Source organism: Galeopterus variegatus, unplaced genomic scaffold (genome assembly GCF_000696425.1).
Source record: "Galeopterus variegatus unplaced genomic scaffold, G_variegatus-3.0.2 Scaffold1798, whole genome shotgun sequence".
Lineage (NCBI taxonomy): Eukaryota > Metazoa > Chordata > Mammalia > Dermoptera > Cynocephalidae > Galeopterus > Galeopterus variegatus.
The window spans coordinates 320,929-335,128 of NW_007727909.1; the positions used below are offsets into that span (position 1 = coordinate 320,929).

The window sequence follows — 14,200 nt, forward strand, 5'->3', positions numbered from 1 at the left end:
CAGCATCTCCCCAGCCCTCCAAGGGGGCTCTGCCACCTGCCCCCAGGTTCTTGATCTGACCCAGCCCTGTGCCCTGGAGTCCCTAGCCCCAAACTCCAGAAAAGCCTCCCCAGCCTTTCAGTGGTCACAAAGCCCCAGAGGCCATAAGAACCAAGCGTAAGCAGAAAGTGTGGGGGCGGAGGGGAAGTCGATGCCAGGCCTCAGAGACGTCAGGGGAGTCCACTCAGCTCAGGGCTTCCGAGGCCTGCCTGGAGAGTATCTGACTCCATCTCCCCATGCCCCAGGTGGGGAGGTGACCATGGTCATCTGAGGGATGCAGGACCAGGGAGGGTAGCCAGGAGTGTCCCTGAGAGCCAGATCATGGCCGAGGCCACAGCAAGGCCCCTGCTTGCTACAGAACCTTCCTGAATAGAGCAGGCTTCCCATCTAGCTATCCCAGAGGGCACTCATCAGTGTTAACTCCCAGGACTTAGGCCCCAGCCGAAGCGTTTATCAGCTGCGGCTTTGGTGAAGTCACAGTGAACATTTGTTGCCCGGGTGAAGGAACTAGAATGTCAACCCACAAGAGAAGGAGCCAGGTCTGTTTTGTTTCCTGCTTCATCCCCAGAGCCCAGCCCAGCGTCTGGCATACGGAGTGCTTAGTAAATATTTGTGGAATGAATGTCTCAGGGCTCGTGGTGTAAATCTTTCATTATTTATTATTAATAATGGTAATAGCTACCAATAATGAATACTTCCCTGTGCCAGGCACTGCGCTGAGTGCTTGACCCCGTTTCTCCTCTGAACAATCCCATTGTTATTATAGTATTATTGACCCCAAGCTTGCAGATGACGTCACAGAGAAGCAGAGTGACCAAGGTCACCCCTCTCAAAAGCAGCAGAGTCGAGATTTAAGCCAGGTTCTAGAGCCTGCGTTTCTTTTTTCCAGACTTACTCACTAAAGAGAAGGTATGTGTAACTTCCATACCTTTGAAGGACATTAACCTGAAGGGTACAACCCGTTGAACTTCCACACACGCGCACACATGTGACCCCTACCCGGATCAAGACAGAGCATGTCTGGCATCCCAGCAGGCCACTTCCCACGATGTACCCTCCCCCACCAGAGCTAGCCATGATTCTGACTTTCATCCCAGAAATTTGTTCGTCTCTTCTTGAAACCCTTACTAATGAATTGATGTCACATGTTCTCTCTTGTGCCCGGCTTCTTGCCCTCAACACGTGTCTCTCATCTTCACCCCGTTGTAGCATTTATCAGAAGTTGACTTTTCAATGCTGAATGTGAATGTGGGTGTGAATATACCACATACAATTTGTTTGCCCGTTCCCCTACTCAAGTTCTTGGTTATTACCGATTAAGCCACCAAAAACATTCTTGTGTGACTCTTAGTGGACATAAGTGCTCATTTCTGTTGGGTTAAGCCTAGGAACGGAATGTCTGAGCCGCTGGGTGTATCTCTGTTTAGTTTTAGTAGGCTCTACCAAACAGTTTTCCAAAGTGGTTGTACAATCAGAGCCTGGACTTTTGGCCATGATAGTACCTTGTGTTGTTTGGTCAATAAACATTTTTTTGAGCAAATTCTGAACCAGGCCCTGTAGAGTCCCTGTAGATGATTTTGATGTGGGTTCTTATGTGCAAGAAACTCATAGTCAAGGAGGTTAGATGATCATATGCCAATAACACCATGCAAAATAGAGTCTCAGGCCAATGGCACTCTTCACTTGCGGACAGTACTTTACAGTTTACATCCAGGGCTTTGCTACACTCTCCGTTCATTAAATAGCCCATGGGATCTCGGGGGGGGGGGGGCTTCCCTCTTCCTTTACAGGTGAGGAAACTGAGACTAGTGAGACAGAGTGGCTTGCCCAAGGTCACAAGCAAGGTTGGAAGAGAGCTGAAATTCAACTTCTGGAGTCCTCTGTTCTCTTGGCCCTACCACATGGTTCCAAAGCAGGATCTGCTGTCCCTATGATTCTGAATGCTGCTTGGTTTGCTGCTCAAGAGCAAAGAGGACACTGGGGCCATGCTGAGTGCAAACCTGGCTGCCTGCTGGCTGGCTACGTGAACTTGGGCAGGTTACCCAGGTCTTAGTTTCCCCTTCTGCAAAATGTGGATGATGATACTTCCTTCTCAAAGACCTGATGTGAGGATTAAATGAGTTAGTGCTTGGAATAGTCCTGGCATTAGGCAAATGATAGAGAAGTTGTTTTTATAACATGTTATTTTCTCTCTCATTATAAAAGTCATATGTGTGTTTTGCAAGGTCAGATAGTGATGGAGACTCTAGTTCTTATTCCTGGAGCTGCTCAGACCATCACAGGTGGGTCAGCTTTCCTCCAGCACCTCACCCATTGCCCTTGTCTGCCCGGACAGACCCACCTCTGGGTGGGGCCAGGCAGGAAGGAATCCTGGCCCATCACTAACAATGAGCTGCATTCTTCAGAGAGGCTGCCCAAGTCCACCCAGTTGATGTAAGGCTAGGGCGTGGCAAGTATGCCCAGGACGGCAGGTCTGCCAGCCCAGCGATGAGTGGAGTCACATGTGTGCCCAGGGCTGGGTCCACCCAGCCATCCCAGCTGAGGCCACCATGGGCACGACATTCAGCCATGCCTCATTCATTTGCTGTGTGATGCTGGGCTGCAGGGCCTGCCACTGTGCCATAGGCAAGCGCCCTCAGGTGGCACTTGTATCCAAAGATGTGAGGTAGGCAGGGATGTACCAGGTGGTACCAGGACTGAACAGGGGAAGCAGAGGCCTGTGGATGAATAGAGGGCTGTCATGCAGAAAGGCAGTGTGCCCGTGGGCCCCTGCCCACCCTCTGAGTCCCCTCCAGGTCTCTCAAGGCCAGGCCCACTGCATGCTGCCTGTGCAACCTCAGGCAAGTGACCTCACCTCTCCCAGCTAAACCCCTGCCCATGGCTTCCTGATGCTCTTCAAATAAAGCAGAAGCTCCTTATCAAGGCCCCAGGGGTCCCCATTGACCTTCCCATCCCCACCTCGCTCTCCTTTCCCCTTGTGGACTCTGTCCTTTCTGTCCCATGAACACACCAAGCTCATCCTACCTCACAGACTTTGCACATGCTGTCTTCTCCTCCTGGTGCACTGTTGTGTGGCCAGCTCCTTCTCAGCAGGACAGCTCAGATGTCACTGTCCTCAGCCATCCAGTCCCCCAGCCCTCTGCTCTTTCTCCAGACCAGCGCTGTCCAGCAGGGCTCTCTGCAGTGATGGAAATGCTCGCTCTGTACTGTCCCATGTGGGACTTGCCAGCCCATGTGTCCAGTGAGCTCTAAGATGTGGCTACTACAGTTGAGGAACTGAACTGTTCATTTCCCCTAATTCTAATTAAGTGGAGTTTAAATAATCACATGTGGCCAGTGGCTACTGTGTAGCGACTCTAATGGATCACAGGGTACAATTTTATTCCCTAGCCCTTACCACAATTTGACATGATCCTATTTCTTTGTTTATTGTCTGTCTCTGTGACTAGAGTATAAGCTTCATGAGGTAAGGACCATGTCTGTTTTGTCCACTCCTATATCCCAGGACTTAGAACTGAGCCTAGCTTACAGTAGGTGCTCAGTACATACTTGTTGAATGAATGAATGACTCCTATGGGCCATGAACTCTGAAGCTCTCTGTAAGGAATGCTAGTTCCTCCAGGAACTTGCTGTGTGACATCAAGTCAGGATCTTGCCCTCTCTGGGCTTGTGTCCTCATCTGTAAAACAGGGCACTGGACCAGAGGGTCTCCAAGGACCCCTCTGGCCCTAAGGCTGTGAGGCTTCTGGTTTACTTATTCTGTTCCAGCTACTGCCCCCCTTACTCACTCTCAGACACTCCCCAGCCACCTCATAAGAAGAGTGACCAGACAGCCCTCCTGTACCCAGAGCTTGTGATGGGGAGCCATCAAAGCAGTCTGGTCTATGCTGATATCCTAGAAACAAACAGCCTTTAGGAAGTATTTGTGGGACATGATGAAGTGGTAGCTGTGTCCCAAATCAACAACTCTCTAATTGGCCAAGGGTGAGGGTCCCCCAAGAGCCAGGCCAGGCAGGCTGGCAGCTGCAATGTGTGTGTACACCAGGAGTCGACTCTGGGGTCCATTGAGTGTGGATCCTGCAGCTGGCCTATCCTCACCCTTCTCATTCCAGTGATTGGTTTTCAGGAGGTGGCAGCATGTACTTGGGCCCTACACGCTTTTTTTTTCTGGCAGCTGGCCAAAAAAAAATAGGGATCTGAACTGTTGACCTTGGTGTTACAAGGTGGCACTCTAACAAACTGAGCTAGCTGGCTAGCCTACTACATGCTTCCTGTGGGGACTTGTAGAAACCAGACACAGGGAACTGAGCTGGTGCTGACTGTGAGGGACTCAAACCCTGATTGCCTCCAGCATCCAACACATACACACACACATACATATAGTCAGACAGATACAACACACAGTTACAGATGTTGACATACAGTCTCTTAGAGGCATGGGCCCAGACATGCACATAGATACAGACACACAGATACCCACACATACAACAGACATGCAAATACACAGAACTCGACCAGATAGAGCACACACACACACACACACACACACACACACAATGTATACACATAGACAATCACACAGAAGCACAGATAAGTATGTATCAGGGCCAGCCAGACAGTGCATGGGCCCACAAACACACATAAACAGGTAACATCGTCGCACACAACACACAACAGATACATGAAGATGGATGTATCAGTACAAGTCACAGAGTCACATATAAACAGGCCAACACGGTCATTCCTATAGATGCCGTCAGAGTCAGCTAGACCCCACATGGACATGCGCAGACACAGACACATAAGGACACACTATATCCATAACTCAGAGACATGCATGTACACACACACACACAGTTCCAGCCCCTGCAGTGATCTGGTGAACCACAAGTGTCAGACCCCAGGCATGTGGCCTCTGAGCAAACCTCCACCCCCAGCCTGGCCACATGCAGGCACACAGGCCGGAAGAACAGCAGCCTCTCCCTGCCCTGGCCAGCTGGCCGCCCTCCAGGGCTTGGTGCAGATGGTGGGGCCAAGGCAGGGACGGCCCAGTTGGCAGCCTGCATTGCCTGCCCCTTGCAGTCCCAGCTCTCTTCTCCTTGGCTGCATGACCCTGAAGGTCCTCCCTGCCCACAGCTGGGCCCTGAAAATTTGTTAACAACCTGGATTTCCGATTTCTTTTGGAAAATTAGAAGATCCGTCAGGACTAGATCCAAGTCCTGCAGGACAGCAACTGGCTGGGGCTACCAAGCTGCTTCCCATTTTAGGAGAATGACCACTCCAGCTTACCAAAGTCTCTGCAGTCCTCACCTGCCTGGCCCCTGGAGGCTTCTGAGTCTGTAGGCCTGGAAGTACATGCTTCCAGACTCTTATTTCTCTGTACAGATATGTATATGTGCATACACGTTCATGTATGTCCACAATCTTGTTATTTTTTTACAGGAACAGCCTCGTTCAGCAAAAACTGTATGAAAATATACATACATTTCCCCTTAATATATAATGAACACATTTCTATGCTAATAAATACCTACATCCTGAATTCTTAAAATAATTTTTTTTATTTTGAGTGATTTTGGATTAACAACAAAGTTGCATAAATAGCAAAAAGAGTTCCCGTATATAGTCAGCCATCTGTATCCATGGGTTCAACCAATGGTAGATCAAAAATATTCAGGGAAAAAAGCATTAAAAATAACAATACAACAATAAAAATAATACAAATAAAAACAACTATTTACATAGCATTTACATTATTTTAGGTCTTATAAGTAATGTAGAGATGATTTAAAGTATACAGGAGAATATGCATAGGTTATATGCAAATACGACACTATTTTATATCAGGGACTTGAGAATCCTCGGATTTTGGTATTCGCGTGGGGTCTGAAACTAATCCCCTGCTGATACTGAGGGACGACTGCACTCTTCACCCACCTTCCCCTACTACGAATGTCTTACATACCATGGTATACCTGTCAAAACTAAAAAATTAACATTAGTAAAATATTATTAACTAAACAACAGACTATTAGGATTTCACCAGTTTTTCCAATAATGCCCTTTTTCTGTTCCAAGATCTCAGCTGGGATCCCACGTGGGATCATTTAGTCCACAATGTCTCCTCTGAGTCCTGTAACCCCTCACAGTTTCTGAGCCTTTCCTTGTTTTTCATGACCTTCACAGTATCAAAGAGTACTGCTAGGTATTCTGTAGAATACGCCTCATTTGGGTTTGTCCAATGTTCTTCTCATGATGAGACGGGAGTTACGGGTTTTGGAGGAGAAGACCACAGAGGTGAGGTGGCCTTGTTACCCTATAAGAGGGGACCTGATATCCATAGGACTTATCACTGGGGATGTTAAGGAAGCCTGCCGGGTTCTCCACTGTAAAAGTACTATTTTTCCCCTTTCCATACTCCATTCTTCAGATGAAAATCATAAACTCCACTCCATACTCAAGAGGGAATGGAGCTTAAGCTCCACCTCTTAGGGGGTAGGATCCACACGTATTATCTGGATCTGATTTTAATGACAGAACAATATTCCATTATAGGGCTCTGTCATCTATTTATTCAGACCCTAATGTTATACACTTCCATTATTTTTAGTTTTCCCTTTCACAGACAAAGCTGCAAACAACATCACAGTAGCTCAACTTCAGATCCAACAAATATTTTTCAAACAACCTCTCTGCAACAGGCACGGCATATCCTGTTGAACAATGTTTGTGTACCTCTTTCATTTTTTTTTTTTTCTCATAATAAATCCATGGGTTGGGATTGCTAGAACAAAAGATAAGCACATTTTTAAGGCTTTTGGTAAGTATCACTAAACAAAGCTCCAGGAAAGTTGTACCAATCTACCCTCTGGATTGACATTTTTTCAACTTTTTTTTTTCTTATTACAAAAATAATTCATGTTTTTATAAGATTACTGGAAATTACTTACTGGGCATTTGGTGATATTAAATAATAATAATTATTATTATTTTAGGTGTGATAATGGTATTGTGGCTACTTTTTGAAAATAGTCCCTATCTTTTACAGACACACGGTGAAATATTTATGGAAGAAATTATATGACTTGGAGATTTGCTTCAATAAAACATGGGCAGGGAGCAGTGGATGGGGGCGTGAATAAAACAAGACTACCATGAGTTGATGATATTGAAGCTGGTGAAGGGTATGCTGACCTTCATTATATAATTCTCTCTCTATTAGTAAAAAAATAAAAGCTTGTTAAAAAATTTTAAACATGATATAAATCTTTAGCGTAGGTGAGAGTCCCCATTCTTTAACCTCCCAGGGTTAATTACAATGAACAGTTTAGTATATCCAACCCCTGACCTTCTTTATGCAAATACCGGGTATGTATATTGCAAACACATATTCTTTTATTTTTTTAATGTTTATAGTAGCTTTATTCATAATTGCCCTAAACTGGAAACCCCCGAATATCCTTCAGTGGGTGAACAGATAAACTGCTACATCTATACAATGGAATACTACCCAGCAATAAAAGAAGAAGAAACTGTTGATCCATGCAACAACATGGATGAATTTCCAAGGCATTATGTTAAGCGAAAGAAGAGGACGTTACTCTCTGGTGATTCTCCCATGACTTGTCTTCTCCCAGCACATTATCAAACACATGTTCTTAAAACAGGAATGGACTACCGTTATACATACCACTTCTCCACTAGCTTTTTTTTTTTCTTTCTGGTGGCTAGCTGGTACAGGGACCACTAGCTTTTTAACTTCATAATACTTTGTAGACAATTGGCCATTTCAACACTATCTCAATCTTTAACAGCTTTGCACTATTCTCTTGTATCAAAGAGCCATAACTTATTTATGGCTCCAATTTTCTGCTATAAAGCACAATGACACAGTGAACATCCTTGTACATAATACATCTTTGTGTACCTATGTGAGCAATTTTACAAACTATCTCATAACTTATTTATGGCTCCAATTTTCTGCTATAAAGCACAATGACATAGTGAACATCCTTGTACATAATACATCTTTGTGTACCTATGTGAGCAATTTTACAAACTATCTTTCTAGAAGTGGAATCACTAGGTCAAAGGGGTGCATATTTAAAATTTTAATAGAATGGCTAGATTGCCCTTCTGGTGGACTTTGTAGATCTAATGCTGACATTCTCTCCTGGCACATACCTGAAGACTATCTTCATTTGGTGCCTGCTGTAGAAAAGCATCATGGAGTCACAGCTGGAAGGGGCCTATGAGATCTTTTGGTCTCGCTTCCAGGGTGAGCAACCTGAGCCTCAGGGAAGGGTGGGCCCAGCCCCCCACACTCCCATCAGGGCTGGGCATGCAGCTCTCTCAGCTGGAGGCCGTACAGAACAGTGCTCATGACGATGCTGTCCACGGCTGACTCCCAGTTGTAAACCATTTACTAGCTGTACGACGTTAATAAGGTACTTGACCTCTCTGTGCCTCAGTGTCCTCATCTCTAAGCTGTGGGTAATATTAATCCTGGACTGAAAATTGGGGAGGGCCTAGGAGACGTTTCTTAAAGTTGTATTTGTGTCAATTTAATTAAAGTATATGTTCCTTTGGGGTGGCTTTGGGGGGACTGGTAGAGGATGGAGGGAGGGTACTAAGGGCCCCCATCAGGCACCACCTGGCACTGCCAGAGCTGACTTCAAATGGTAGCAGTTGGGTTTAGTGAAATTGTATGTGATGGATGCCCAGCACTTGCACAGAGCCTGGCACACTGTCAGTGCTCGGTGGCTATGCATCCATCCAAGAGTTGGCATGATGGCTGATGGGCTAGACCAGGACAAGGAAAACTGACCTTTCAGAGAGCTTGGCCAGGAGGGAGAGATCCAAAGAACAGGAAAAGATGGGATCCAAGAGAGGTGGCCTAGCCTAGCCCATCACTTGTTATTATAAATAAAACTTTATATATAAGGAACACAGTCACTCTTGTTCATGTATGTATCATCTGTGAACACTTCCACACAACAATGGCAGAGTTGAGTAGTTGCAACAGAAACCCTATGGCCTGAAAGGCCTATCTGGCCCTTTACAGAAAATATTTGCCAACCTTTGGCATAGAGGTTATAAGCATAATGATAAATGTTGATAGTTTCTCAGCTCTTACTGTTTTGGAAAGTGTTCTAAACATGTCACACATATTAATTTGTTTAGTCTTCACAATAATTCTATGAAGTGGCTACTATTTATGGTAGTTAGTCTCAAAGATGGCCTAGTGAGCCACATCTCCTGAGATTCAGAGCCCTGGGTAGTCCCCTGCACCTTGAGTCTGGCACAGTCTGTGCCTTGTGCTGACTAATAGGATTGCAGTAGAGTGCCAGGCCTAGCCTATAAGAGGACTGGTAACTTCTGCTTCCTCCCTCTGGAAACACTTTGGGGAACACTGAGATGGTACATAAGAGACCACACGCAGAACAGAAGTGGAGGCTACAGGCAAAGGAGGATCTGGACTGTCAGGAAAGGGAAAGGGGCCTAGAGGCCCAGTCTAAGTCCAGCCTCCAGATGACCCCCAACTAGACCCCAAGTAAGACTTAGCAGAACTACTGGGCTAAGCCCAGTCAACTCACAGACTGTGAGAGACAATCAAGCAGTAGTTTGGTAGGGGTGGTTTTATGAAACAATAGCTAACTGGGACGTGACCACTACTAGGACTATCCCAGGTCTACCTGACTGCAAAGCCTTTGTCTCTCCACCCAATCTTATCCAGTGGTTTGCTCCCCTGTGTGAACATTAAAATCCCCTGAGGAACTGTTACAAACACCAGTTAAGTCAGAGAACCTGGGAATGGGGGCCTGGAGTAAAAATTTTTTTAATCCCCCAGGATTTAAGAAACATGGCTCCACCCACTATTTACAAAACTTGCCTAAAGATGAGAAATGCCTGGCACACTTACTTAAAAAACAGATTCCTACACTCCAACAGATATACTGATTCAGAATTTTTATGGGAAGGGCCTGGTAATCCATAGCATTAAGATGTTCCTCCGGATGAATCAACGGTTAGCACAGAAAGGACAAGAGGAGAGCCCAGCTCTCAGGTATGGAGACTGTTTGGCAGTTTCCTACCAAGTTAAACACACACTTACCAAACAACCTGGCAATCTCCCTGTTGGGTATTCCCACCAGAGATAAGTGCTTATGTCCACCAAAAGGCACACACCAGGATGTTCATATCAGCTTTATTCATAATGGCCTGTCTTAGTCTGTTTTGTGCTGCTGTAACAGAATGCCTGACACTGGGTAATTTATAAAGAACAGAAATGTATTGGCTCATGGTTCTGGAGGCTGGGAAGTCCAAGATTGAGGGGCAGCATCTGATGAGGGTTTTCTTGCTGTGTCATAACATGGCAGAAGGCATCACATGGGGAGAGAGGCAGAGAAGGGGGCCAAACTCATCCTTTTATCATGAATCCATTCCATGATAACTAATCTCATCTCCAGATAATGGCACTAATACATTCCTGAGAACAGAACCCTCGTGACCTAATCACCTCTTAAAGGTTCCACCTCTCAACACTACTGCACTGGGGATTAGGTGTCCAATGCATGAACTTTTGGGGACATATTCAAACCATAGTATGGCCCCGAACTAGAGACACCCCAAATGGCCATCCACAGGAGCATGGATAGATAATTTGTAGTATATCTACACAATGGACTATGAGGCAGCAATGAAAAGAATGAAGTGCTGATACGCATAGTATCAGTGTGGATGGATGAAATTCACAGACATACTGTTGAATGAGAAAAGCCAGACTGCAGATTCCACTTACATAAAGTTCAAGGACAGACAAGACTACACACAGTGATGGAGATCAAAATACTGGTTTTTCGTGTGTGAGTGTGTATGTGCGTGTGCATGCACACACACTTGTAAATTCTGTTCCCTTACACGATGCAAGGAAGACTTCCCAGGAAGGCAGTCAGAGCCACAGAGCAACACTTACCTGCATTTGAGGTCCAGCTGAGAGGACGTTTCTTGCTTGTTTGTTTATTTGCTTACTTGAGATATATATTATACATTGAGATGTACACAGATCTGAGGTGTACAGCCCATTGAATGTTTACATGTTTACATTGAATATTGAACGGTTCTAAGCTCCTGGAAAGGAAAACCAAGTTTGTAAGGTATAGATCCTACCTGTGTTTATTTTATAACCTGGTGGGGGAGATGCTACAATAGTAGGTGAAACAGTACGTTCTCATCCCTTCACTTGTCAGGTGTTTTTTGAGCAACTGCTCGATGCCAGGCACTGAACCAAGCCCCAGCCCTGCCTTCAGGGTGCTCACAGTCTAGTCAAGTGTTGGAGAGCAGTACAATGAATGGTTAAATCCACCTATTCCACCTCCTTCATGTTTTCCAAATTCATTCCCTCATCTCCCACTGACCCTGTTCTAGTTCAGGACTCTATCTTCTCTATGCTCTGGGCTATCGTAGTTTCCTGATTGATCATGTTTCCAGTCTTCTGCTTCTGATTCATCCTCCAGACCAACAGCCCCTACGTAAGTGTTCAGCCTGAAAAATTCAAAGCTGATGACTCCCTGCTGCCCAGGCAGCTCTGGTCCAGCCTGTGTGGAATTGAATCTCACTTATAGTGTCCATAATTGTGGCTACAGGCAAGTTCCTGATAGCTGATTCATTCTCCAGACCAACAGCCCCTACGTAAGTGTTCAGCCTGAAAAATTCAAAGCTGATGACTCCCTTCTGATTCATCCTCCAGACCAACAGCCCCTACGTAAGTGTTCAGCCTGAAAAATTCAAAGCTGATGACTCCCTGCTGCCCAGGCAGCTCTGGTCCAGCCTGTGTGGAATTGAATCTCACTTATAGTGTCCATAATTGTGGCTACAGGCAAGTTCCTGATATGTCCTGGGCCTCATATGTGTCTTCTATAAATGGAGATGAAATAATATTAACAACAAGCTATCTCCCTGATGAGAGTGAGCTTGTACCATCTGCTCGTCTTCCCAACGCTGCTCGCCGCTCTTACTCCTGACTCTCTGCATCACCCAGTCATTCTGAGGTGCTTCTGTTCATTGATACTCCCTTTGCCTTCAAGGCCCTGAGCCTCTACTCTTGGTGCTCCTGTCTGGAATGCCTTTACCTCCAGCTTCTCCTGGCTGGGCCTTAGTCAGCTCCAGATTTGACCCAGGCACTGCCTCCTCCAGGAACTTCGCTAAAGCTGCCTACGGGATTGGTTGCCCAGAATGAACATCTCTATTTGCCTCCTGTTTCTAGTGTCTTCACTTGTTTGAGTGGGCAGGCAGCTTCTGAATCACTAAATCAAACTCTTCCTTATAATGCGCGCTCCACCCGCCCCCGCCCCCCACCGTGGACCCCCTCCAGGGCCGGTGCTGGATATATCTACTGACCTGAGCAGAACATGCCAAGTATTTTCTTAAAGGAGGTGGCATTTGAGTTGGCTTTGAGGCAACTCTTTAACCTTTAAAAAAATTATTTTAAAACAAGTCGTACATGCACGCAATACCAAATCCAAAAGGAACCAAAAGTCTTACAATGAAAATTAAAAGTAGGTCACCTCTCAATCACCCAGATACTCTCCCCAGAGGCCACCATTGGTATCTGTTTCTGAGTATTCTATGCAGGCAACAATTGTTAGTCCTCCTGCTCCCTACTTTATTTTGCAAAACTTTAAAGCAACAAAAAAGTTGCAAGAATAGTACAATAAACACCCTTTGCCTAGGTTCACCAATTAACCTTTTGCCACATTTTGCTAAATATTTTATAAGCATTATATCATCTGCTGCTCACAACAAATGTACAATCATGCCAGTTTTGTAGATGAGGACACTGAGGCACCAGGCAGGTTAAGGGACTTGCCCAAGGCCTCAGGGCTAGTGAGGGGTGGAGCTGGGCTTTTCCCCCTTAGGCTGCCCTGGGATTTTGATCTGCCTTCCTTCAGTTCCATTTGGAGGAAAGCATTTTCTCACGCTAAGTTGAAGTCCACCTCCCTGGGATATTCACCAGATGATCAGTGGAAAAGTACACAGCTCTGGAAGCATTTGTTATTTCCCCTCCTAAAACCTTCTCATTCCCTAAGTAACAGCTGCTGTCGCTGCCCCTGCTACATGCTTCAATGTCACCTCCTATGTGAAGGCTGAGTTACTCACCCCCCTTTTTAAAAACTCATGATGACTCCCGACTGCCAGCAGGGTGACATTTGCATTCCTCAGCTTGGAATCCAAGGCCCTGGGTGATTCAGCCCTCATGGAACCCCTTTAACCTCATTCTTCTTGCTCCTTCCCCTACTCCCCAGCCACACTCAACCTCTCACAGTCCTCTTAAAGCCCCCCTGATCCTTGAAGCCTCCCTAATTTTCCCACAGAGCACATTTCCCTCCTCTCTGGACTCCTGCAACCTTCTGCCTGTGCCTTTGAAGCCTTCTGCAGGTTGTCTTTTGGCCAGGACACTGGACAGTGGGGGACTGGGGTGACAGCTCGGCCCCTTTCCAGCAGAGTGACCCTGCACAAATTACTTCAGGTGTCTGAGCCTTAATTTCCTCAAGCACATAGTGGGGGAGAGAATGCCTAGCTCAGTACCTGCAGAGTCAGCTTTCACTCATCTCCCGTAATAGAACTGACCGTTCTTCAAGGCTGCTGACAGCTTCTCCCAATCAGCCCTTGAAACACGACCTCCTATTACTTAACTTCTCTGCGCCTCAGTTTCCTCCCATGCAAACGGGAACGAAAACCGAGAGGCTGTGGAACTTCCACGAATGCCTATGGAAACCCTCGGAATACTACTGCAGCCCTCATTAATAACTACGACTGCCACGACCAGGCCTGGCGCACAGTAGGTGCTAAACGAATCGCTCCGAGGTGGGCTTGAGGAAGACCCCCGGAGAGGGCGTGCAGCATGGGCGCGGGAAGGCGAGCCTGAAGCCGGGGGTCCGCCCAGAGCGGCCGGAGGCGGGCCCCGCCCTTCCCCCCGCAGGTCCCCCGCCCCCCGGCCTGCAGCTGACAGGCCCGCCGGCCTGGGCGCCAGTCCACCAAACCTGAACGTCCCATCCCGTCGCCCCCACCTTCCCCGGCCTGCACAAGTTACCTTGAGCCGGCGGCCCTCGGTCCCGCCCCCGGCCGCCATTGGGCCCGGGGCTGTTGCACCGTACATCCG

General features: G+C 46.7%; 1 protein-coding gene across 1 annotated transcript in view; it reads right to left on the bottom strand.

The window, feature by feature from the left end:
* The window catches only part of TNFRSF13B (tumor necrosis factor receptor superfamily, member 13B), a 115,064-nt gene extending 100,894 nt beyond the window's left edge, over positions 1-14,170 (bottom strand). The window contains exons 1-2 of the mRNA XM_008579008.1: positions 14,132-14,170; positions 12,171-12,252 (exon numbers count right to left, since the gene is read on the bottom strand). Of these exons, the coding sequence (XP_008577230.1) occupies positions 12,171-12,252; positions 14,132-14,170 (121 nt within the window). The remainder of the gene's footprint in view (positions 1-12,170; positions 12,253-14,131) is intronic.
* Between the last annotated feature and the right edge of the window lie 30 nt (positions 14,171-14,200).